This window comes from Bombus terrestris, chromosome 12 (genome assembly GCF_910591885.1).
Source record: "Bombus terrestris chromosome 12, iyBomTerr1.2, whole genome shotgun sequence".
NCBI classification, from domain to species: Eukaryota; Metazoa; Arthropoda; class Insecta; order Hymenoptera; family Apidae; genus Bombus; species Bombus terrestris.
The window spans coordinates 9,293,679-9,315,517 of record NC_063280.1 but is presented as its reverse complement, the minus strand read 5'-3'; the positions used below and the strand labels follow the sequence as shown (position 1 = coordinate 9,315,517).

Below are 21,839 nucleotides of genomic sequence, written 5' to 3'. Positions count from 1 at the left end.
TTCTGCTTACAAACACACCGATGGTGTCGACACTTTACTTTATGACACATTGAATTTATTAAGTATAAGAAGTCGTAATTTAATAAATTTAATTTATGCACGTTTTACAAGATTATTCTATATTATTTTATATAATAAAATATTGTCTTTTGAATGTACTTTAAAAATATTTATTAAAGCACACCTTATGAAACCTATTTGTAGTATCTTTATTTATTAATTAATTTTTCTATAGCGGAATATATACGTGCATATGTACTTATATGATTTATATTTTAATCATTTTTTCTTTATCGTTTTCTTTTTAATACTAAGAAATAAGATTTTTTAGAAGAATTATTTTATATCACGTATATGTACATTTTTAAACTTAAAGTCGTATATCTACTTATAAATACTTAAAAAATTATATTTTAAAACACACTTTAGCGTCTTATAGTTAATAATAACATTAATTTAATCGTAATTAAGTTTAATACCGTGAAATATAGTAGTAAAAATATACTTATTTAGTTACATAGAAATCAGCTATCATGTGCATAAAATTTTACATAGATTTCCGTTCTACAATTTTATATAAATTTATATAAATGTAAGTTGCTTTGATAGTGTTGTGTTTAATTTTTTTTAAAGGCGTATATTTTATTAAAGAAGAAGATATTGTAATTCTAAAGTGAACAATTAATTACAAATTTAATATTCAGATTACCATAAATTTGCAATAAAAAAAAATAACTATATAAACGCAGTAATTGATAGAAATAATTTAAACTTAGTTCATAAAAAGTTATTTGAGGTATGTATTTTATAAAAATAGGTATATTATTTAGGTATTGTATCTAAAGGTATATAAACGTAAATTTTAATAAAATAATTAAATCATATTTATTTTATGTTAGTTATGTTTAGTCTTGATCTTTCATTTAATATAACAATAAAAGAGCACTATGTTTAATTATTGTACTTGTCATACAGAATAAAGATTTATTTTCATTTTCAGAAACATGTCGAGCACATCACAGAAACACAAAAACTTTGTTGCTGAACCAATGGGTGATAAACCTGTTACAGATCTTGCTGGAGTTGGAGAAGTTCTAGGTCGTAGATTGGAAGCAGCTGGTTTTGACAAAGTATAACATACTTTTATCTGAATCTGACTAATAATTTGTATTTTATTAATATTTCTTTATAATGAAATGAAAGAGCAAATTATTAGAAGTACCTAAGAATAACTAAGGCAAATATAAACAATGTTAAAATTTAAGTAATATTGAGTAATATTGAGTAAATAATACTTTTTATATGTACCAATAATTTGGTAAAGGATTAAAACATTCATTTAATTCAATATTAATATATTAATACTTATTAACGTACTTACAGGCATATGTAGTACTTGGACAATATTTGGTTTTAAAAAAAAACAGAGAACTGTTCCAAGAATGGATGAAAGATTTGTGTTCTGCTAATGCAAAACAATCTAGTGATTGTTATCAATGCCTCTCTGATTGGTGTGAAGAATTTTTGTAAGATAATTATAAAATTTAATGTTGATATTACAAAAATGAGATTTTTAATATAGCAAAGTATGTATTGTAATATTGTAATGCAAAATGTAAAAACTGTTTCACTTTCATGACTTCAAGATAATTTTAGATAAACTTACTATAGTATAATGAAAACAAATATCTTCAAAGGTACTTTAAAGTTTGACATAAATGTAATATGATATAGAAGTTTGTAATCTTATTTAATGTTTATATTAGATAATAGTAAGATACATTATTTTATGTATTAAGGTTAATTTTTCATTACATCTTATTTATTTTCTGATACTGATATACCTTTTAAACTATTTTTTACATTTTTGCATATAAAACAACATGTAAACTGTTCGATGTGTGGATATTTTACTTATAACTGTAACAAAATTTTGATAATTCTTGTACAAAATTGTTAGAAGTGCGAGATCTAATTTAAAAATATATTTTTGGATATATCTAATAATTCAAATATTTTAGTATATACAAATTTATACAAACAGTTATATATACAAAAATATTGCACATATATACAATAAAATGTAATAATATTTTACCTCTGATATGAGTGTATTAATCTATTGAATCTTAAGAAGACTACATAAAATTAGTGGCGAATGTTGACAGTACTGTTTTTTATAATCCGTTTATATTATAAGACTCTAATAAATAATTGATGTTAAATTAGTTATTGCCAACTCATTAATGAAACAAATGAATAATTATATTTTTAATACGGTGAGTATATTGTTTTATTGGGAAGAATTTATCATTGTAGGTTATAGGGTTAGATAATTCAAGTATTTCACGTGAAAAACGCTGCATCAATTTTATTAACGAGTTATCAACTTATCATGATAAATATTTTATTAAAATGTGTAAATCATTTTCAAAATCACTTAAAAATTGCGATACTAAACGAAAACAAGAAAATGATACATTTCGTACCTCGTCTACTTAATAAAACAAGTGAAATGTTAGAAAGGTTAGTTTTTTAAATGTATTATATATTTATTAATGTAGTTTATAAACAGTTATATATTAATAGGGATACAATATCGATACCGTATACTGCTGAGTCTTCTAAAAAGGATCTAATAAATAAAAAATTTGATAGTATAAGTAGACACATGGAAATACACAAATATGTACATAGAACAGAAATGGCAAGTATTATAAATCTTATAGATTCAGTGTGTAAGTATAAACAATCATGTATTATTGCAATATTAATATATATATACATATATATACATAGAAAACATTTTTCTTTAAAAAGATGGTATGCATATTGCAGATGTTATAGATACTAATCAGATACTCTCGTTAATTTCCTGGTGTAATAATATAATCGATTGTTTACCAGTAGACAAAGTAAAACTTGCAAGATCTTTATGGTTGATTTCGGATATGTGCAGTATGTTTTCAGTATTACATATTTATTCTATGACTTGAAATTAGTAAAAAAACATAATTTAATGTATGTTTTTTTACATTGAATTTGAAGATTTCAAGATGTCCATATCCCATTATAATCAGCTTTTAAAATTATATATAAGAAATGAATATGATTTTTCAACTACGGAATTACTAATGCACATGAAATGTAAAGAAATTTATCCAAATGATACCACATATAAGATATGTATTAGATATTGTTGTATGAAGGGAAATATTGACAAGGCATTAATGCTTGTTAAAGATATGCAGAAGTTACATTTTCCTATATCGGAATCTGTCTTTAATTCATTAATATTGGGATATTCTCAATCTGGGTAAATATACAAGATTTATTTATTAAACATTACAATATTTTAATAATTAGTATGATATCTAATTTTTTAATAACTAACGTGAGTGTATATTTTTCAGAGATATAATGAATGTAAATAAAATTCTAGACTATATGAAACAACAGAAATTAAAATTAACTACTGAAACATATGCTGCTCTTATATATACTCATGCTAAATTGAATAATGTTGCTAAAGTCAAAGAAATAATTCAGCATTGCAATTTAAACAACATACACTTCTCTAACATAAATATTTTAACTGTGATTTATATATTATCAGGGAATAATAACATCAATGATGTTCATACTGTAAGAATTTCTAAAAACTTTGTGATAAAGTACCATTAATGTGTACCATGAAAGTTAATAATGGGACATTTTGTTTTAGATGTTTCAATATTTAAAAAAAAGGAACACCATTCTAAATATTGAAATAGAAATTATATTGAAGTTAATAAGTATTAATCACATATACTTATCTATAAAGGCACTATCATGTATAGGTTTACATGATGAACACCCTCAATTTGAAAATATTCTGAGATTAATTTTAGAACATGTAGTTAATAATAGAGTGGTAAGAACAGTTTTTTGTTGTCACATTTTTCATATTTTAGTATTTACTTCTAATATATTTATTTTAGTTAATTAATGAGAGTATTAAGCTATGTATGATTTCTAAAGATGAAACTGTGTTCAAGAAATGTTTTTTGATATTATTATATTATTCGTTAATGAAGAATGACCATTTATCTCTTCCTTTGCTTAGAATATTTAAAAATCATTATCTGATAAAGCCACATTATTTTTGGCCACTTTTACTTAGGCAGGCAATTAAGTATGATTTACAAGGTATATAACTTATTAATTTTTAAAGTATTAATAAAATTCATTAATACTGTCAATATTTCATTAATATTGGTTGTATCAATAAGTATATGCTTTTAGGTATTTTAGATATTCTTAAAATTATGATCAATGACTTTAATATATTACCTTGCATTGATACAATTACTGATTACGTTTTACCATATACTTTTGAAAAGATATCTCACACAAGAGATTTATTAATAAAACATAATATAAATGAAACAATGATTAATAATGCTTATGTATTATTGCTATTGAAGAAAAGAAAGGTTACTGAAGCTGCTATATATAGTAAGTCTAAAACTTTGACATATATAGAATAAATATATTTAGACTAACAATACTTACGTTTTTTTTATAGTGCGATATTTCAAAGGTGAATATTTTTATAAAATTATTGCTTCTGATCTCAGACGAAGTTCAATATTTAAAAATGATAAATATAATTTTGTAAAAATCAGTATGAACCTAATAGAAAGCACTGATCCAGATTCAACATTGATGTTAAATAACAAATTAAATAATGTAACATTTGTGCCTATGGACAAACAGTTACATGATTTTATGATTGATTTTCCATCTCATAAAATGTGGTTGATAGGGGTATGTAATTTGAATTTTATAAATTACAAATTTTATATAGATTATTATGTCACAAATCTTTTTTTTGAGTTATTTTTAATAAGTTAGAATAAAAGTTATATTATGTTGTTTGAAATGTACTTTTTATAATTGCATAATTACAGTAGTAGAATATATATAATAAAAAACATAAGTAATAACCTAATAGTTACAATTTTGTTGTATTATCTTTTTAGGTAATAAATCAGCTGGTAGATAACAACATTAACTTAAAGACTGAAACAGTAGGAAGAATACATGAATTTTTACATGCAGAAATAACAGATGATGTAGTACAAGTTCTTCAAAATTTAACAAAATAAAGTGATGTGAAATTACCCAGCAATTTTATATTTAATAAATTGCAAGTTTATTAGATCATATATTTGTATCATAATATTCATTCTATAGTTAGAAGTATAGATAAATTAAATGGCAAAACATTTATTAATAATTATAAGAAAGCAATAAGTATTTTGGACAAATTAATTATTTATTATATTTTTAGTTCTTTGAGTATTTACATTTTTATGAATTTTTTGTTGAATTGTAGGTATAAAAAATAAAATTAATCCACTAATAGTTATCATACCACCAGCAGTGAAAAATCCAGGATCATAAGATTGAAGTACATCATATAACCATCCTAAAATTATGAATTATAAAAAGGTTAAGAAAATAAAACTTATGACTTAAAACATTGTAGACACACCTGCAATGGGTGGTCCTAAAAGTGATGCAAAACCTTGAAATAGTAAAAGCTGTCCAAAAGCATTGGTAAGACGATTTAAACCCAATAAATCTACTAAAATCACAGATGTAAGACCAACATAAGCGCCAGACGTGAATCCAAATATAGAGGAATAAAGTGTGAATGAGGCAAAAGATGTGCAGAATGCACTAAGAGTTGTAGCTGGAAAAATACGCAAAGATTAAATATCATGCACGATTTTCAATTAGATATTAATCTATTAATACTATTTAAGAGGTTTGATTAAATTTTATAAATAATAACAAAAGTAATACTTACAAATGCCACATATAGTAAGACATAAATTATATATTAATAGTCGATTAACCCATGGCTTGTCTGAAACATATCCTAAGATTATACGACCAACTGTATTAGCAATTCCGATTATTGCAAGAAGATAACTTGCATCCTTTTTATTAATTCCTCGTTCTTCAGCTTGAGGCTATAATCAATATTTTCATGAAATATAGCATAATCATAAATATATTAAGAATTATAACTTTTATAATACACAGTCTTTGTAAAAATATGTTAAACAAAAGTCGTTTATAAACAAATTAAATAGTTTCTGTTATCAAAAGATTAAAAACATTTTTAATAAAAGCAAGTATATATACCAATACATAGATATATGGTATATAAAATCCAATACTGGTGCAGAAATTAGAGAAAGTAAATAATATAAATACTGGATCTTTTAATAGAGAAATGGTTACATCTTCTTGAAAGGCATTGAGCTTTCTGTCAATACTAATTTTAAATTCTTTATTACCAGCTTTTATATAATCTATTTTATTAGGTAAACTTGTAGAGGACTTATGAATATGAAAGATTTCTTCGCTATATCCTTGCATTAAATTAGGGCTGTAAATAAGAACTACGTGTTAATAATAATCATATTAGAAAGTTACAAAATTTTATATTTTATATATCGAAAAAGATGTCTGTGTTTATCTCTCTGCACTTTTATAATAATAATAATGATAATAGATGTTAATGCTTGAAATATTAATATCCAATAGATATATATATATAGAATATATATAGAAATACTGACTGCTCTTTATGAATATTCTCTAAACTGTCTTGTATCACATTATTTGAGATCAAAACAGGTTGACTCAGGGACTTTAAACCAGCACGATTATTTTCCTTTTGAAAACTCACACTGTATATCTTTTTACTTTGTTCCTCATTAGATAAATTATTCGAATATTCTCCAGGATTATTTTTCATGTTCTGTGAAGATTTCTGAAAATTGAAACTTAGGTCTACGATACGGTACATGAAATGTTTATATATCTTATTCAACGCATCTGATCTCACATACATATAATATACATATATATAATATACGCGTTCGTATAAATTGCGCTTTCATTTTTCTTTATCTTTTATAATTCAATTTCATATATAGTTTGATACTATTTATTACGCGATGTAAATGCTGTTATTAAATTTCTTATAATAATACATACAAGAATCCTGTACCTCTGTAGAACTTCTCTTTTTTCGTTTATCCGTTCTAAGGGGCCTAAAAAGCGCTCCAAGAACGGTGCAGTTCAGAACGATTCCAGAACAAATTAAAATCGCTCCTCGCCATCCGTATGTCGCTATAAAGTAATCTAAGCAAGGTGCAAAAATTAATGTGCCTAAACCAGAACCGCATACTGCGATTCCCGTTGCAAGGGACCGATACTTTTCAAAGTAACATGTCACGCTGACAATCGCAGGTAAATAGATCAATCCAAAACCTAATCCTGCAATAAGAATAAATTATTTCTGAACTTATACGCTAGCATTGAAAGTTTCTATATAAAGGAATAAAAATATTTTCACCTGTTCCAATGCCGATCGTAAAGTATAATGTTATAATATTTCGAGCCCACATACTCGCCAATAAACATGCACTGGCCAATATCGAACCAGCTATAGTTACAACCCGGCATCCAAATTTATTTACGAATAAACTTGATATCGGACCTTTAATCAATCTTCCGTTATGTTTTTGTTACTGAGAAATCGAAATTATCGTGGATGAAAAGTTTACCTGAGCACAAAGTAACACCGACTAATATCGATGCAATCCATGCAGTAGCACCTTTTCCCTCCTCGAAATAATACAGAAGTTCTAAATAAAAAACACCGAACGAATAAGTCACTCCATCCGCTGCAACAAAAATATATTGTTCTTTCATATAGAGTTTTTGATGTAAAATAATGTTTAGCAGAGGATGGTTAAAGAACTAAATAATATACATAGTAAGTAACCTCTTCTTTGGGAAGAGAAATAAACGAACGATACGTTATACTTGTTATTCTAATGACTTTTATTTTTGTTAATGAAATTAACGTCAGTGTTACAAGAAATAAAGGAATTGATAATAAAATGAGTAATCTATTTAACCTAATTCGTCAATAGGAAGTTGCATTATACTATTCATCTTTAAGTTATCGCTTCATTATTACTTTCCTTCTTCTGAGACTGTTCTTGTTTTATTTTATTTTATTTTCAATCGTAGTTACAATAAATGCAATCAATTATTACGATATTTAAAAGCAATCATCGTATTTAACGTAATATTAAATGAATGGTATAACATGAATTTAATATTTTTCAACAGACGCATATTCTGTATCACCTCAAAGGTGGTATAACGCAATTCTTAGTCACTACCATACAAAAAATATGTTTTTCGTATCATATTCTGATTTCACGTATCGTGAAATTACTGTTATGCGTAATCAAAGTTTCTCTGTATAAGTATATTTCCATACACATGGTAAGTGACGAACAAAGTGCAATAACTCAACAATAATACAGTTCGATCGCCGGTACTGTCTTTGCAACGAAATAATCTTCATTAAAATTCTCTCATCGCATAGCGTATCGATATTTGTCATTTTTCAAATGGAAATAATTTCAAAGGTCGTTCTAATCCTCCTCTTATATGTATTGGTATCGATAACCTTGTTACCATAATTTTTTTGTCACAGATACAATCATCGCCTTTAAATTTTAATACATCTAATACGATGCCTACAACGAGCAGAAAACAAGCTAATAATGTAAGAAAACATCTAATAGAAATATTTTTATGTGTCAAGATAAGAAGCTAAAAAGACGCATAGATATATGTAACATATCATTTTAATGTTTCTGTAATACCAAGGCCAGCGCTTTTTTTAAATCTGTTTTTTTCTATTTTTTGGATGCGTAGAAATTTTTTCTCATCTTATAATGTACTAATTATCGATTAAAATCTGTTATAAATCTAATTGATCTAAAAATTGATCGTTTCGTTATAAACAGTTATATCAAGCAAATATAGATATCTATAAATTTTTTCCGAATTATATAAATATATGTATCTATAAAAGAAAGGAAACAATGATTATCTTTTATCGATTTGGTCAAAGTATGTGTATTCTTGGGAAAGTTAAAACCAGCAAGAAATTGAGGATGCACCAGTAAACATGCTTGCAAGGTAATTTTTTTTTTTTTCGAACCATCACGCACGTAATGGTACATGTGCATGATTTGTGCATAATGTAGAGCACGCTTAATTTACTGTATTTGGTAATATTCTGTTTTGTAATAAGCACATAATAGCAAACACATGTTACAAATCTGTTCTTGTACGAGAGAAAACGTGTCAACGTTCTTAAATATCGCTCTTTCATAAGTCATGTTTTGAACACGAGATAGAAGATTTAAGAAATTGAGAATGGTTTTAATTCGTTTTGCTTCTCTTCGTTATTTTATTCAATTAACGTAATACCTATTGAATAAAAGAAATGATAATATAGAATTAACAAAGTAAAGGGAATAAAACTTCTTTTTATGACATTTTTATGAGATTAAAAAAATCGATTTATTAATGTATAAATCGTATAAATTAATTTAAATGAGTTTCTCGTAAAGATTAAAAATTGTTCTTGATATAGTGTAAATACGAAGCGGAATCTAAACGAAAATTTTACAATTCCGTGAAGTCTTTTCTTTTTATTACTTTATCTCAGAATGTTTTTTTTTTTTTTTTTATTCTAAATTAATAAAGATATCATTTATTCGATTAATATATCTTAGACGTAACCGTAATGGTAACAGTGTAAACGATAAATCTCTCGAAAAAGAGGAATAAGTATATTTTCATTGAAATGCTTATTATAAGTAGCAGTATAATAATTATATTTTAGATAAAGATAAAAAATTGGAGATAAAAGTTACGTGGTTTTTTTTAGTATATAAAATCTACTTTACGGTATTCATATTAAATTTATAATATTTTAGATACATATACGTTTAACGTAACAACGCAACATAAAATTTGAAATTAAAAATGAAAAGAAGAACTTGGCATGTTTCTTCGATATAAATTTTAAACTAAACTTAAAATGAAGTTTTAAGAAAATATAATGAAACGAGGAAAAATCGGTAGCTTACCAATTACATGGATTAAAAAGGATGCTAGAACTACGATGTAGCCCCATCCTCCGTCCGGTGGTAAGGGTTGCTTCGTAGCTGATGGCACTGAATAATCCATTGAGGTACAGGCGATATTTTCACTTGCATTTTTTTTATCTTGCCTATTTGCCTCAGCGGAGGAGCTGACAGTCGCGTGTGCCATGAGCTGCGATTGTTGAACTTAGTGAACGTTGTTTCTCGCGATATCAAGTACATATGTATGTATGTATCAAAGTTTTAAGTTGGTGCTCATATAGTGGAAGGGAACAGAGAAGAGAAGGGGTGATCAAAGCAAACCTCGAGGAACGCGTTACTTTTGATAGTACAGAAAATTTCATGAATGAAACGAAGAATTATTTTTGTCACGGAGCAACGCAGTATAATTGTTTCGTTTTTCAAATATATCATTAAATATAGCGATTTAAAACGATTAAACGAATTTAGAAAGCGATTTAACGAATAATCATGTTACGGATCTTTTAAATTATTTTTCTTTTTATTATTCTACAAAATGTTAGAAGAAACGAATTTAATACTAAAAAGGTCTAATTAATAACCGATTACGACGTTACTAGTACATACTAATTTTTGACTTAATTTGTTTCCGAATATATTTGCCGAATATCACAGTCTTTGTCGGGAAAGTATACATACAGCTTCGTGCGATGGAGTTCTTTATTTATTAAAAATAATAATATTTAATATACAAAAATTTAATTGAATTTCAAAATAAAATGAACAAGTAAAACATGAATTGAATACAAACATTTATTAGCCTTTGAAATTATTTTCTTTATTAATGCAGAGTGCATCTTCTATCAATTTTCTTTATCAATTTTCAATTTATAAAATCAACTAACTGTTCTATTAACATCTTGGTTATGTCCTTTTGGATGATCACTCATTTGAGGACGTAATTCATAGGTACAAATTGTAACACCATGATGATGCGAAGGTGTCCATTCACCTTTTAATCCGATATAATAAATTTTTATTTTATCTGTTCTTTCAGTACCAGTAAAGTACAAACTTAAATGATGTACAGATGAGAATTTAACCACCCTACAGTAAAAATTGTATTAATTTTTATATTATTATAATTCTTTATGTAATGCTTAGTAACATAATAAAACATACATACTTAAGAGAATATTCATGTACTCCCATTGTGTCTACACATAATTCAAATTCTTGTTCAGGTTCTGTAGCTACATCATCAAATGTCATATGTGGCCTATTTTTATACCTAAAAGAATAAAATATTTTTTTCGATATTAATAAAACATATTTTATATTTGTATAGGTTAAACTTTGTTTCTAGACATTCAAACTCAGGGGTATTTACAATTTTACTTTATCTGGATACAAATCATCTTCTCCTCCAATAATAACAAGGCCTTTTAATTTTATATTTCCTGTAAACCTGAAAAAGATGACAATATGTATGTATCCTTACAAATAGTACGTTCAAATAGCAAACATACGGAATGTTAAATAGAAGTTCATTATCCATATCACTTTCAACATACTGAAAAAGAAAAGTAAATTGTAATGTAAAATTATAATTATATTTTGAAAGATATTTTTATTAAATGTTTAAATATATAAACAAATAATTACTTTATTTCTGTCCAGTCTATTTTCCCATGGTTTAAATACAGTAGCTCCAGTAGCTTCTTCAAATTCATTTAAACATTCTATATTTTCTACATCAATTTTTTGATATAAATTATATTGTACACCTAATTCTGCATCATTGTGTGTAACACCACAATTACATTGGTGAGGCATTGTAAAACAATCTGCAAACATTTGTATTAACATTTAATATGAACTACATAAATAATTAAAGTAAACAAAATTGTTATCCAGTAAACAAAATTGTTATCCAATAAACAAAATTAAAATATAACGATATTTTAACCTTAAAGAGAAGGAATAAATAATATATCAATGAAAACTAACTCCCTCAGTCTTCAACGTCATAAAACGTTTATAGTACTGGAAGTAATAGTTGGAGTTACACATAAATTTTAAAGTTTGAATACGAAGTTTTTATATACATATATCATTATTTACTAGAAATATGGAAATATATTATAGATAACTACAATTATTTGTATGTTACAATATAGATTCGTTTCAATTTTAGATTCGTATTACAAGATAATTTAAAAAAATTATTATATTTTTATATGAATAATTCTATTTTGAAATAAACATCGTGATAAATATTTTTGAAATTCAACATTTCACATTTTAATTATTCATTCCGAATTGACTTTTAATACATTTGAACTTTTTATATATGTTCTAAAAATTTTATTTTCGTTAAAGCAATAAATTAATAATATATCTTTCCTACTGTGCTAATAAATGCATTATATATAACGCGAGAAATATTATTAAAATGTATATAAATAATTTTATCAATTTCTTAATTTCTCTTTTTTTTATATTTAATAAAATATTATAGATTAAAAATATTTAAATCTACTTATAATATTTATCGTTATAGGTTGGCAATATTGAACCACATTTTATACACAACTTCATTGAGTTAGCACTATTGTTTTCTGTACAGATCGGTACTTCAGTCGTATGTAGTAGATTACATATATCTGGGGTTAGCTTTTAAAAATATGTAAAAACGAATTATATGTGTAAATATTAAGTAAATATTATTACCGTTCATAAAAAGAATTATTATACAAAACGTAAAGAGCTGCTTATATTTCTTAGCTTTTAAATGCTTTACCAATCCTTCGAAAACCGTGACTGTATTCGTGAAGGCTTAATTGATTAATGGTGATTTCATAGCAAATGAATATTTGCATGCTGCAGTTATGTGCTTCCATTGTGAAAACATAATTGTTTTATGGTGATAATATGTCAAAATCAAACATAAGGAAGATAACGGTTGACCCTACGAAATGTAATACAGACTCTCGTCGACCAAGTGTGTTTGAGAGGTTGGGGACCAAACCAGCAGTTACTGCCGGCCAAAATTCGTCGGATTATTGTAGAAACTGGGCACTAAACGGCAGCTGTTCGTATGGAAAAAATTGCAAGCAAGTATAATTTTGAAGTTGATTTGATTTGAAGTTTTTGCATAGAAAATTAAATATGCATTTGTCTTTTATAATAATAAACACTGAAATTGTTAAAGTTATTATTTAAATAATACAGTAAGAATTATCACTCTCATTTTATTTAAGATGATCACCATTTTCTTTTCTTGATATTGCAACTAGATATGCAAATACTCACACATTAATAAGTCCGTCCAAGCGTGCCAAAAAGGATAATGCTATTGCAAGTACAGCAGGAGTAAGTGCATAATCTGTATTATCGTACTTTTAGTATAGAAAGTTTGCTTAGAAAAATTACAAGCATATTATCTTATTTGAAGATAGATATTTACATATATGTTTATAATATATAGCTTATTGAGGATCCGTTTAAAAGGCTTACTTCTAAGATCATAAAAAAGCCATCTCATAGCCCTGATTTAAATTTGGAAGAGTGGAATCAAACAGATTTGGAATACGAGGACGAAAAAGTCTTAGAAAGACGTAGACAGTTGTTACAGCGTGAACTAGAACTACAAATGAAGAAAGATAAAGAGGTTCATGGGAAAGATAAAGTGAGACAGAAAAAAAAGGCTATGACTTCTTCCTCTAGTTCTCATACTTCAAGTACATCTAGCAGTAGTAGTAGTTCTAGCAGTGAAGATTCATCTTCTAGTTCAACATCTGATTCACGTAAAAAAGTTAAAAAGATTAAATCTAAACGGCATCATAGTGGATCTACTGACTATGATGAAGATAAAGAAAAAAGAAGGAAGTAAGTTGTAATATATATATTACCATGCTTTTTTGTTTTTAAAATAAAACACTAGATTAATTTTTTTTATAAATTAATAGCCAATTTTCTTGTAAATGTTTTATTTATAGTATAAGCGTTACAAGATGACAAGTTAATAATTAATATATTTGATTTAAATATATGAACCTTTTAATATTTATTACAATTTAATAACCTTGACAGATTAAAATTGAAAAGGCTTGGAACAAAAAATGAAAAACCATCAGTGAAGAAAAAACGCAAGTTTGAAAGTAGTTCCACAAAAAAGGAGATTAATGCTAGATCTGCGAAGAAATACAGTTCATCTACAACATCCAAGAAACATTCTTCCACGCCTCGTACAAGGTCACCAGCAATACAAGCTTCTACAGCAGTAACATCAACGACAACTGCAGTATTAGGTTCCTCTGTATCTGTGCCTCATCATGGAACATCTAGTAAAGTTAGAGAGAGAAATAGAAGTGAATCCCCCAAAGCAGTAAAAGCTAGAGATATGGATAAAGAAGATAGACATTACAAGAAAGTGAGAGATGTAGATGAATTATCTAAAGATAATGCTAAGAATAAACCTTTTGATAAAGTCAAAGAACAGGATAAAGAAAAAAGTCGTGCAATAGACGAAAAAATAAAAACAAACGAAAGATTAAAGGTGAAATGTAAGGATAAAGATATACGTTCTAGAACACCTCCGACATCCGAAAGATCGAAACACCAACATTCAAAAGAAACGATTTCAACGAAAACTCGCCGTAGTCGTACACCTGAAAAGTCATCAAGATCCAAAAGAGAACTCACGCCGCCAAAAACTCAAGATAGACAGCTTTCTACAAACAGATCTCGAGATACGGAAAAAAAAGATCGCGAATCACATAAAAGTGATAAAACTAAAGACAGGGAGGACATAAGAAAAAATGAACAAAATAATAGAACTAGACAGGTATCGAATCAAGAAGAAAGCCATAGAAGGATCGGCAAAGAGTTTGATGATAAAACTTATTTAGGAGAAAAGACCCGCCAAAAGAGCAGAGAACGGCGTGATAAAGAGCATACGAGGGATGAACGTGGGCATTCGAGGCTTGCTCGAGATCAACGAGATGCTCGTGATAAAGATAAAGAAGATCTACAAGAACGTTGTCGTGAACGACCACGGGAAAGAGATCGTGATCGAGATAGAGATCGAGAACGTGATCGTGAACGAGAGAGAGATAGAGATAGAGATCGCGATCGTGATAGAGATCGGGATCGTGATAGGGATCGCGATCGCGATCGGGATCGAGACCGTGACAGAGAAAAAGAATCAATAAAAGCAAGAGATAGAGATGTACCGCCTTTAGTTACAACGTCGTTAAGTTTAACAACGGATAAAGGTTCACGTTATAGTCGGGATAAAGAACGAATAGTGGTGAAGGATAATGCCTTTGAGAAAAATGGAACTCGAGAACGTAGAAGCGATAGAGAAAGAGAACGATCCGAAACGAAAACTCTTTCTGATAGGGATAGAACATCTCAGCGTATTGATAGTAGATACGATAGAAATACTGTAGATAAAGATACACCAGCTCGTAAAACTGGTGTAAATTCACCTAGGGATCGTATTGATCGCTTTCCACGAGAAAGATCTTTGGATAGAACATCGTTGCTCGATAAAGGTGTGCACAATGTTCCACCATTGCCACAAGCTCCTTCTTTACCAGCCGTTCAGTCTTCTATAGCATCTTCATCGTCTTCATCCGCACCGCCTACGTTGTCAAGTTCGCGAGATAATTTAATTGACAGAATAGATATCGGGCACTATGATCGCGAAAGACACAGACGATTTAGTACAAGATATGATCGAAATCATACATCTGAACACGATCAATCACGCGTTACACCAACCAAAGTTGATCGTTTAATCGAAAGACGTGAGACTAGTCCACGACGAACAATTGAAATAGACAGAAACTATAATAGAAACTATGGGCGTTTATCAGAACATTGGGACGAACAGGACGAAGCGTCTTCACATTTAGATTATCGTGATCACCATGTTCATGAAGATGATAGAAGAAAAACTGTTGACGGAAGGAGATATGATAGTCCGTTTGATGAAAGACGCGGAATTCGTGAAGAAAGATCCCGGGAATCTAGATATGTTGTTCAAACTACTGATAGAACTTCATTTGATGATCATCGACATCATCATCATCATCACAGACATCCACTTTATCCTGGAGAAAAGTTAAGAAGTAACACCTCTATACGGTATGTTGATAATTGTAGTTATTAATCCTTATGACTAGTTACGAAAATACTTAAATTTGTATGTTTATTACTAGGGACGAAAATGTTCCTAACGATGATTGGGATAGTCATCATCGTGATGTAGAACACGGCAGAGAACGAGCTTATGGACCTGTTGATTGGGAAGAAAGAGAATGGCGAGTAAGAGGATTATGGGACAGCAGAGATAGTCTCCCTCGGTCAGAAGTGCATGATGATGATTGGAATTCTCGATATGATAATTCTGTGTCAGATTGGAAATCAAGTGACTCTCGAAAGTGGGATAATCAATCAGTGCATATTCGAGGCCATTATAGAAACGATCGATCTAAGGAATTAGAAATAGCAGAATCCACATCACATAAGTATGTCATGAAATGTAACTCTTGTTCATTTAATTACTTTTATAACAAGTTAATTTATTCCCTTTTTAGTAAAAGACGAACTTATAACAGTTCTGAAACTAGAGATGAATGTACAGTTCATAGTTCTAAACAAGCATCTTTATATGGTAGTATGAAAGAAGAACCTATTAATAAAAAGTTAATGGAGCTTGCAGAAGGGAAATTATCTACAACTCGAGAGAAATCTACAGATACTTTTCAAAAGAAGGCTGTTTCAAAAGAAAAATCCGAAACGAAGGAAACTATTACCTCTGAATCAAAACGTACTTGCATTGATGAGTCTTTGCAGACACTTCATACTGAAAGCGATCTCAGTGACATTAGTGATGATCCAGATGACATATTAAATATGGAAGATATCACAGTATGTTCCATTTATTTGTGTATAACTAAGCTAGATCATTATTACTTTGTAAGCTTACATTATTATTTAATATTAATATCTACAGGATATTGATGCAAATAAAACACGAGTAACTAAGAAAACTCCTGATACTATACAACGAGATGGTCAGTTAACAACTCAAGAGGCAGATCTGTCATCTCCAAAAGAAACTATAGAGGAAACAGTCTTTAACACAAAAGGGAAAGATAATACTGATGCAATGTCCTTTAGGTAATATTTTTAATTTCTAAAGTTCATTTACTATTACTATATGTAATATACAATAATCGCTGAGTTAATAACTAAAATTGTTCACAGAAATATGGAAGACGAAAATATGGAAACTATGGACTTTGAAGAAATTTCTGATGGTGAATTAGAGGAAGACATCAAAACGAGTGGTAAAGGTTTAGGCGATGCTTTAGGAGTTGACTGGGAAAGTCTTGTTAAAGAAACACAACCTCGCAAATCTACATCATGCAATCAGAATTCAGAAAATCGCTGGCAGTGCAAAGCAATTTTGCATAGAGTTGGCGTCTCTGCGAAATACGCAGGCGAAGATGTAATGAAGAAACTGGCAAAAAAATATGGAAAAGACGGTTTGTTATCCGATTAATTTTTATTTAGTGATAGTTACTTTAATAATATTTATTTAATTAAATGATTATTTTCAGATCATTCAGAATTGTTTTTCCATAATGTTGCATTTATGCATACAGCACTTGCACGAAATCGTTTGCTACGTGACTTAAACAATGATATGCTACCTACAGTGGATGATTTTCTGTACAGGTAAATATTTTATTTTTTTAGTAGAATGACATAGCTTTAACAGAATAACAATGCATAATATTATTATATTATAGGAATAATAATGTAAATATTGATGAGGATGTGGATTACGATTTAGAAGTTTTAAGACCTTGTACAGCTTTATATGAAGAAGCAAAATGTTTATTACAACAGGCAGTATGAAACAACAAAGTTGCACTTTGCTATTATATCATATACGATAGAGCATAGGGTATAAGTGCATCACTTTATTACCTGCTAGTCTGATACAGCTATTTAGCTATTTCTTGCTGTCAATTTAGCCATCTGGGGTGCAATGTAAAAAGAGATTAAATTGATACGTTTTTCTTAATATCTAGTTCTTTAATTTTCCATAACTAAATGTCTTTTTGTATATTATTCAATCTTCATGTCTCCTTTATCGAAATTATAGTTACTAAAATTGAACATTATTTTTAAAAAATATGATAGATTTCTAAACGATACAATTTCATTTTAAAAGAATTACACGTTTCTTTTATTGTTCTCTAAGTTATTTTATTATATGATTATAAGTATATTATAACGTTATTATATATACGTTATATTATACGGTTATAAGTATATTTTATGTTCTATTCGTCGATAATATCTTTTATACAGCAATTGGTTGTTTAAAATAGTTTTTATCATATTCAAATGTAACAGTCGAAATAATATCGTTTTGTAGTATAGTGATTGCCTTTTTTAATATACGTTGATTTTCATCAACCTAAAAAAGATATTCGATGTAAAGATAAAACATATCAAGACAACATCAATAAATGAACAATACAAGCATAACAACGAAATTTAGACATACTTCCTCAATATTTGGTTGTTGTTTAAATCGTTTTATTTTTTCAAGATTTGTGCAATATAGTTCATATAAAATAAGACCTGAAATATTAAATCAAGATACACATATATTTAATATTTTATATATAATATTAATATTAATAGAAAGATAGCAAAATTATAGACCCCGTTTTAAATGAATTTACCTCTTTTTCTACAATCACCACAATTTAAATCATCCAGTACAGAAAGTAAATCATTGCAGAATTTCGCTTTTAGATTCAGCTCAGTATCACTTAAATCTAACATAATGTTTGAAATCATAATCATATAATATACAAAGTAATTTATTTTTAACAAAATATATTTGTATATTATCCGCACCTTCCCATTTGGCACCATCACTTCTGCCATAATATGAAACAATTCGAAACTTCATATCTACAATACAGTAATTGCTCCAAGGAGTCAAAAGTGAAAGCTCCTTCTGCAGAAACTTATATATCTCACGTGGTGTTTTGCATAAAACTTCCTTTATGATTCCCGCTATACCTGAACGAATCGAACATATCTAGTAAAAAGGAAAAAAATGAAGTATTTACCTAGAATTGAGAGAAAGTTACCGAGGTCGAAAACATTTTAGTTATTAATTAAAATTAATAATTAATAGTTAATAATAAAATTAAATCAATGCTCTTAAATGAAAAAATTACAAATACAAAACTTGTTATTAAACGTTAACGCTATTTAATTCTAAACTGGAAATTAGAAAAATTCGTAAAGACGAAAATACATTAAAAAATGCCTAGAACAAATAATTAATCATACAACTAGTGAAATAAGCAAATATGGTTATTAATCATATTTATGGAATATTTTTGAAATTATTAAATTTTAAATAATTTATATAAATACCTGCCGATGATTTAGGGTTATGGCACATTTATCACAAATCCAAGGAGTAGTCATATTAAGAGGATCTAGGGGTAATAACTCTCCGGAACATTTGTCAGATGCGCATAACAGTGCACCTAGCCTAGATTTAAATTCCTAATATGTACCGTTTAAAATCATACATTTTTATATTTTAATCTTTAATGCATATGTTTATACATTTAAAAGTAATCATTAGATGTAAACTTGCCGTAGGATCACTGCATCTTTTGCACGTGCAGGAGAAGTGTTTAGTTATACTTAAAAATTTCCGCCGTAATGTTGTATCCCAAAATAAACTCGTATAAGTGCTAGTGATCTCCTCTCCAGTAGCAATCGGAAGGGCAGCGCTAACATACATCCGAAATTCTCCATCGAAATGATGTCTTGTATTCGGTACGCAACAGTGATTTTGGAACGAGGCAATAGAATAAAGTCCTCGTAAACTCACAGAATGCTCTTTGTCGTGGACCATAATCGTTTCAAACGAATTCGTATTAAGTATTCTGCACACATGCTCCATCAATTCCATATCTTCCTCGCTTGGAGAATTGATCACATTCTTTTTCAATTGTTCGATCTTTTCACAGAAATTATTTTTATAACAACAGGAGATAAAAATGAAAAATATCATAAATATTTTACGTAATTTTGATCACTAAGCAAATATTAATACCGATAATAATTATCATGTTAGTAACATTAATATTTTTAGAAACTGTTTTATGCGTATTAAGATTTAAAATACGATACGCAATTTCTCATACTTTATTTTCCTAATACTCTTCATTAAATCTGATAATATTCATTATTATAGAAATATAAGTATACAATGAAGTTTAGTAGTCCTTAAATTTAGTCATAAGCTCATTACTTATTCTTTAAACACTGAAACAGACATTTATACATCCTATCTACGCGAGAAAATTTCTTTAAAAAAATATCTTTCTCATCATTAGAGAAATCTTCAAAAAGCTAATAATATAACGAAGTCGTACCTCGGGATAACAAGTCAGATTTTTATCAGACTGAAGCGTTGCCAAGCATTTACGCTGTTGTTCCGTTAGAAAGAGCGCACGGATGAGTATCACAGCCAGTAATAAGTTTGGGGACCAATCGGTACCGCAAGTCGGTACCAATGATTTAAGATATTCACATTCATAATTCACATGCTTTGGCGAATTTTCACATTGAGTCGAGCAAACTGGCAAGCCACAACCTCTATCGCACGGAAATAATGCGCATTCGTTCTTGTAACATGATACGCACATTTCAAAATATTTGCCCGTGTATTTAGGTCCGACTAATAGAGGCGAATCAATGAATATTAATTCATTTTGTTTGATGTCTCGGGTGGCGAACACGCCACGACCACCCAATAGCGAAGAACGAATAGTCCACGGTTTTGGTCCTTTTAGTAAGATCTTATTTTCCTTTAAATGAGACAATAACACCTCCTCTACTTTCTCTGGTTCTATAATATCCTGAAAACTCATGTTAAATAATGATACTCTAGAGTGACTCGCTTGAAAGATTCTGACGACTGATCCCAAAGGGTGGTGGTACTGTAACCAGTACTTCATATACTTCACATATACTTCACATATACTTCAGAGTATATATACGTTTAAGAATACGTTCATTATGTAATGCATTCATACAGGCTGGGCAAAAAGTCGCGGAAGGATTGGAAATATATATCCACGACATTTTTCAATTTAATTTTTTCTTGTTTATCTTCTCAGAACTTTTGAAGTACACCTAGGATATTCATTACGGTAGGTTAGAACGTTATTCAACGAGCCGAAATTATAATTTCACTTGCAGAATTTAATTTCCAGAAATTCGAGATTCGATTAAACCCCTCGATCGCCAGACAGCTTCTGATCTTTTCCTACGTCTAAAAGCAAAAGTTACTGTAGACATACTCGCTTATGTATATGAAAGATCGGCGTTTCACATGCTTGGTTGTATTATTATTATGCAAGCATGTGGTACTATCGTATTTCTCGCCAGTGTATCCAGTTTCGATCCAAAATAGAGTTGGAATTTTGTAAGCAACGCTTGTATTTCGATATCCATTACTTCGTACGTATCATGTTTAATCGTCAATCAGAAAGGAAGAAATAAAAGTCACGATGTACAGTAATAATATTTTTGTTTGCCAGATATTTCATATAAATATGAGTATAATCAAATAGAAATAAAATTAATCTTTCGTTAATGAACTGAGATTTTTTCGATCAATCGTTAGATAAATTAATTATTACACGTTTCAAAATTGAATAAAAGTTATTATTGATGAATCAAATTTTCACGCAAGCGTATCCG

General features: G+C 28.4%; 6 protein-coding genes and 1 long non-coding RNA gene across 13 annotated transcripts; 4 read left to right on the top strand and 3 right to left on the bottom strand.

Annotated features, from left to right (window-relative positions):
* Window positions 1-593: 593 nt before the first annotated feature.
* Window positions 594-2,228, top strand: LOC100645211 (barrier-to-autointegration factor). The gene is made up of 3 exons (XM_003399668.4): window positions 594-796; window positions 1,001-1,130; window positions 1,384-2,228. Exons 2-3 carry the CDS (start codon window positions 1,005-1,007, stop codon window positions 1,528-1,530), a joined length of 273 nt encoding a protein of 90 aa, XP_003399716.1. The 5' UTR covers window positions 594-796; window positions 1,001-1,004; the 3' UTR covers window positions 1,531-2,228.
* Window positions 2,154-5,165, top strand: LOC100645341 (leucine-rich PPR motif-containing protein, mitochondrial). Of its 3 annotated transcripts, XM_012314867.2 has the most exons (11): window positions 2,154-2,279; window positions 2,523-2,526; window positions 2,590-2,738; window positions 2,821-2,958; window positions 3,049-3,316; window positions 3,414-3,645; window positions 3,725-3,913; window positions 3,981-4,188; window positions 4,285-4,497; window positions 4,568-4,809; window positions 5,025-5,165. In XM_012314867.2, exons 3-11 carry the CDS (start codon window positions 2,672-2,674, stop codon window positions 5,148-5,150), a joined length of 1,683 nt encoding a protein of 560 aa, XP_012170257.2. In that variant the 5' UTR covers window positions 2,154-2,279; window positions 2,523-2,526; window positions 2,590-2,671; the 3' UTR covers window positions 5,151-5,165. The 3 variants fall into 3 exon arrangements, with proteins under 3 accessions (XP_012170257.2, XP_012170254.2, XP_003399717.2); XM_012314864.3 differs by lacking the exon at window positions 2,154-2,279 and having other exon boundaries at window positions 2,287-2,526; XM_003399669.4 differs by lacking the exon at window positions 2,154-2,279 and having other exon boundaries at window positions 2,288-2,526; window positions 2,839-2,958.
* A 13-nt stretch (window positions 5,166-5,178) lies between these two features.
* On the top strand, window positions 5,179-6,508 carry LOC125386063. Its single transcript, XR_007225902.1, has 2 exons — window positions 5,179-5,298; window positions 5,381-6,508. It is a non-coding gene; the product is annotated as an uncharacterized LOC125386063 (long non-coding RNA).
* Window positions 5,302-10,259, bottom strand: LOC100645461 (monocarboxylate transporter 12). 2 transcript variants are annotated; one of them, XM_003399670.4, is made up of 9 exons: window positions 10,029-10,259; window positions 7,632-7,751; window positions 7,421-7,564; window positions 7,073-7,341; window positions 6,639-6,832; window positions 6,199-6,445; window positions 5,858-6,023; window positions 5,540-5,740; window positions 5,302-5,473 (listed from the first exon to the last, which is right to left on the bottom strand). In XM_003399670.4, the coding sequence occupies exons 1-9, from the start codon at window positions 10,210-10,212 to the stop codon at window positions 5,313-5,315; spliced, it is 1,686 nt and encodes a 561-aa protein (XP_003399718.2). In that variant the 5' UTR covers window positions 10,213-10,259; the 3' UTR covers window positions 5,302-5,312. The 2 variants fall into 2 exon arrangements, with proteins under 2 accessions (XP_003399718.2, XP_048266705.1); XM_048410748.1 differs by lacking the exon at window positions 10,029-10,259 and adding an exon at window positions 7,989-8,200.
* A 540-nt stretch (window positions 10,260-10,799) lies between these two features.
* Window positions 10,800-12,168, bottom strand: LOC100645569 (PITH domain-containing protein GA19395). Of its 3 annotated transcripts, none has more exons than XM_003399672.4 (6): window positions 12,015-12,168; window positions 11,670-11,851; window positions 11,534-11,577; window positions 11,395-11,472; window positions 11,191-11,295; window positions 10,800-11,111 (listed from the first exon to the last, which is right to left on the bottom strand). In XM_003399672.4, the coding sequence occupies exons 2-6, from the start codon at window positions 11,838-11,840 to the stop codon at window positions 10,901-10,903; spliced, it is 609 nt and encodes a 202-aa protein (XP_003399720.2). In that variant the 5' UTR covers window positions 11,841-11,851; window positions 12,015-12,168; the 3' UTR covers window positions 10,800-10,900. The 3 variants fall into 3 exon arrangements, with proteins under 3 accessions (XP_003399720.2, XP_003399719.2, XP_048266708.1); XM_003399671.4 differs by having other exon boundaries at window positions 11,974-12,155; XM_048410751.1 differs by lacking the exon at window positions 12,015-12,168 and having other exon boundaries at window positions 11,670-11,959.
* Window positions 12,169-12,612: 444 nt separating this feature from the next.
* On the top strand, window positions 12,613-18,111 carry LOC100645771 (zinc finger CCCH domain-containing protein 13). Its single transcript, XM_012314869.3, has 10 exons — window positions 12,613-13,120; window positions 13,304-13,379; window positions 13,495-13,895; window positions 14,100-16,160; window positions 16,235-16,543; window positions 16,613-16,946; window positions 17,032-17,198; window positions 17,286-17,566; window positions 17,642-17,759; window positions 17,834-18,111. Exons 1-10 carry the CDS (start codon window positions 12,939-12,941, stop codon window positions 17,940-17,942), a joined length of 4,038 nt encoding a protein of 1,345 aa, XP_012170259.1. The 5' UTR covers window positions 12,613-12,938; the 3' UTR covers window positions 17,943-18,111.
* Window positions 17,666-21,839, bottom strand: LOC100649705 (SET domain-containing protein SmydA-8). Of its 2 annotated transcripts, XM_012314870.3 has the most exons (7): window positions 20,507-21,839; window positions 19,720-20,088; window positions 19,491-19,625; window positions 18,960-19,146; window positions 18,782-18,877; window positions 18,601-18,677; window positions 17,666-18,510 (listed from the first exon to the last, which is right to left on the bottom strand). In XM_012314870.3, the coding sequence occupies exons 1-7, from the start codon at window positions 21,089-21,091 to the stop codon at window positions 18,394-18,396; spliced, it is 1,566 nt and encodes a 521-aa protein (XP_012170260.2). In that variant the 5' UTR covers window positions 21,092-21,839; the 3' UTR covers window positions 17,666-18,393. The 2 variants fall into 2 exon arrangements, with proteins under 2 accessions (XP_012170260.2, XP_048266706.1); XM_048410749.1 differs by lacking the exon at window positions 18,782-18,877.

Excerpts from the sequence above, each read along its gene's own strand:
- LOC100645211 (XM_003399668.4), top strand. The coding sequence starts at position 1,005 with ATGTCGAGCACATCACAGAAACACAAAAACTTTGTTGCTGAACCAATG. Across the intron at positions 1,131-1,383 it reads AAGCAGCTGGTTTTGACAAA|GCATATGTAGTACTTGGACA; the intron begins GTATAACATACT and ends ACGTACTTACAG.
- LOC100645341 (XM_012314864.3), top strand. The coding sequence starts at position 2,396 with ATGATAAATATTTTATTAAAATGTGTAAATCATTTTCAAAATCACTTA. Across the intron at positions 2,739-2,820 it reads AAATCTTATAGATTCAGTGT|ATGGTATGCATATTGCAGAT; the intron begins GTAAGTATAAAC and ends TTCTTTAAAAAG. Across the intron at positions 3,317-3,413 it reads TTGGGATATTCTCAATCTGG|AGATATAATGAATGTAAATA; the intron begins GTAAATATACAA and ends TATATTTTTCAG.
- LOC100645461 (XM_003399670.4), bottom strand. The coding sequence starts at position 10,212 with ATGGCACACGCGACTGTCAGCTCCTCCGCTGAGGCAAATAGGCAAGAT. Across the intron at positions 6,833-7,072 it reads AAAAGAGAAGTTCTACAGAG|AAATCTTCACAGAACATGAA; the intron begins GTACAGGATTCT and ends TTCAATTTTCAG. Across the intron at positions 6,024-6,198 it reads TACCATATATCTATGTATTG|CCTCAAGCTGAAGAACGAGG; the intron begins GTATATATACTT and ends TATTGATTATAG.
- LOC100645569 (XM_048410751.1), bottom strand. The coding sequence starts at position 11,873 with ATGTTAATACAAATGTTTGCAGATTGTTTTACAATGCCTCACCAATGT. Across the intron at positions 11,473-11,533 it reads GAACTTCTATTTAACATTCC|GTTTACAGGAAATATAAAAT; the intron begins GTATGTTTGCTA and ends CATCTTTTTCAG. Across the intron at positions 11,296-11,394 it reads TATCCAGATAAAGTAAAATT|GTATAAAAATAGGCCACATA; the intron begins GTAAATACCCCT and ends TTATTCTTTTAG.
- LOC100645771 (XM_012314869.3), top strand. The coding sequence starts at position 12,939 with ATGTCAAAATCAAACATAAGGAAGATAACGGTTGACCCTACGAAATGT. Across the intron at positions 16,161-16,234 it reads AGAAGTAACACCTCTATACG|GGACGAAAATGTTCCTAACG; the intron begins GTATGTTGATAA and ends GTTTATTACTAG. Across the intron at positions 16,544-16,612 it reads GCAGAATCCACATCACATAA|TAAAAGACGAACTTATAACA; the intron begins GTATGTCATGAA and ends TTCCCTTTTTAG.
- LOC100649705 (XM_012314870.3), bottom strand. The coding sequence starts at position 21,091 with ATGAAGTACTGGTTACAGTACCACCACCCTTTGGGATCAGTCGTCAGA. Across the intron at positions 19,626-19,719 it reads AAAGATGCAGTGATCCTACG|GAATTTAAATCTAGGCTAGG; the intron begins GCAAGTTTACAT and ends GGTACATATTAG. Across the intron at positions 18,878-18,959 it reads TGATGGTGCCAAATGGGAAG|ATTTAAGTGATACTGAGCTG; the intron begins GTGCGGATAATA and ends ACATTATGTTAG.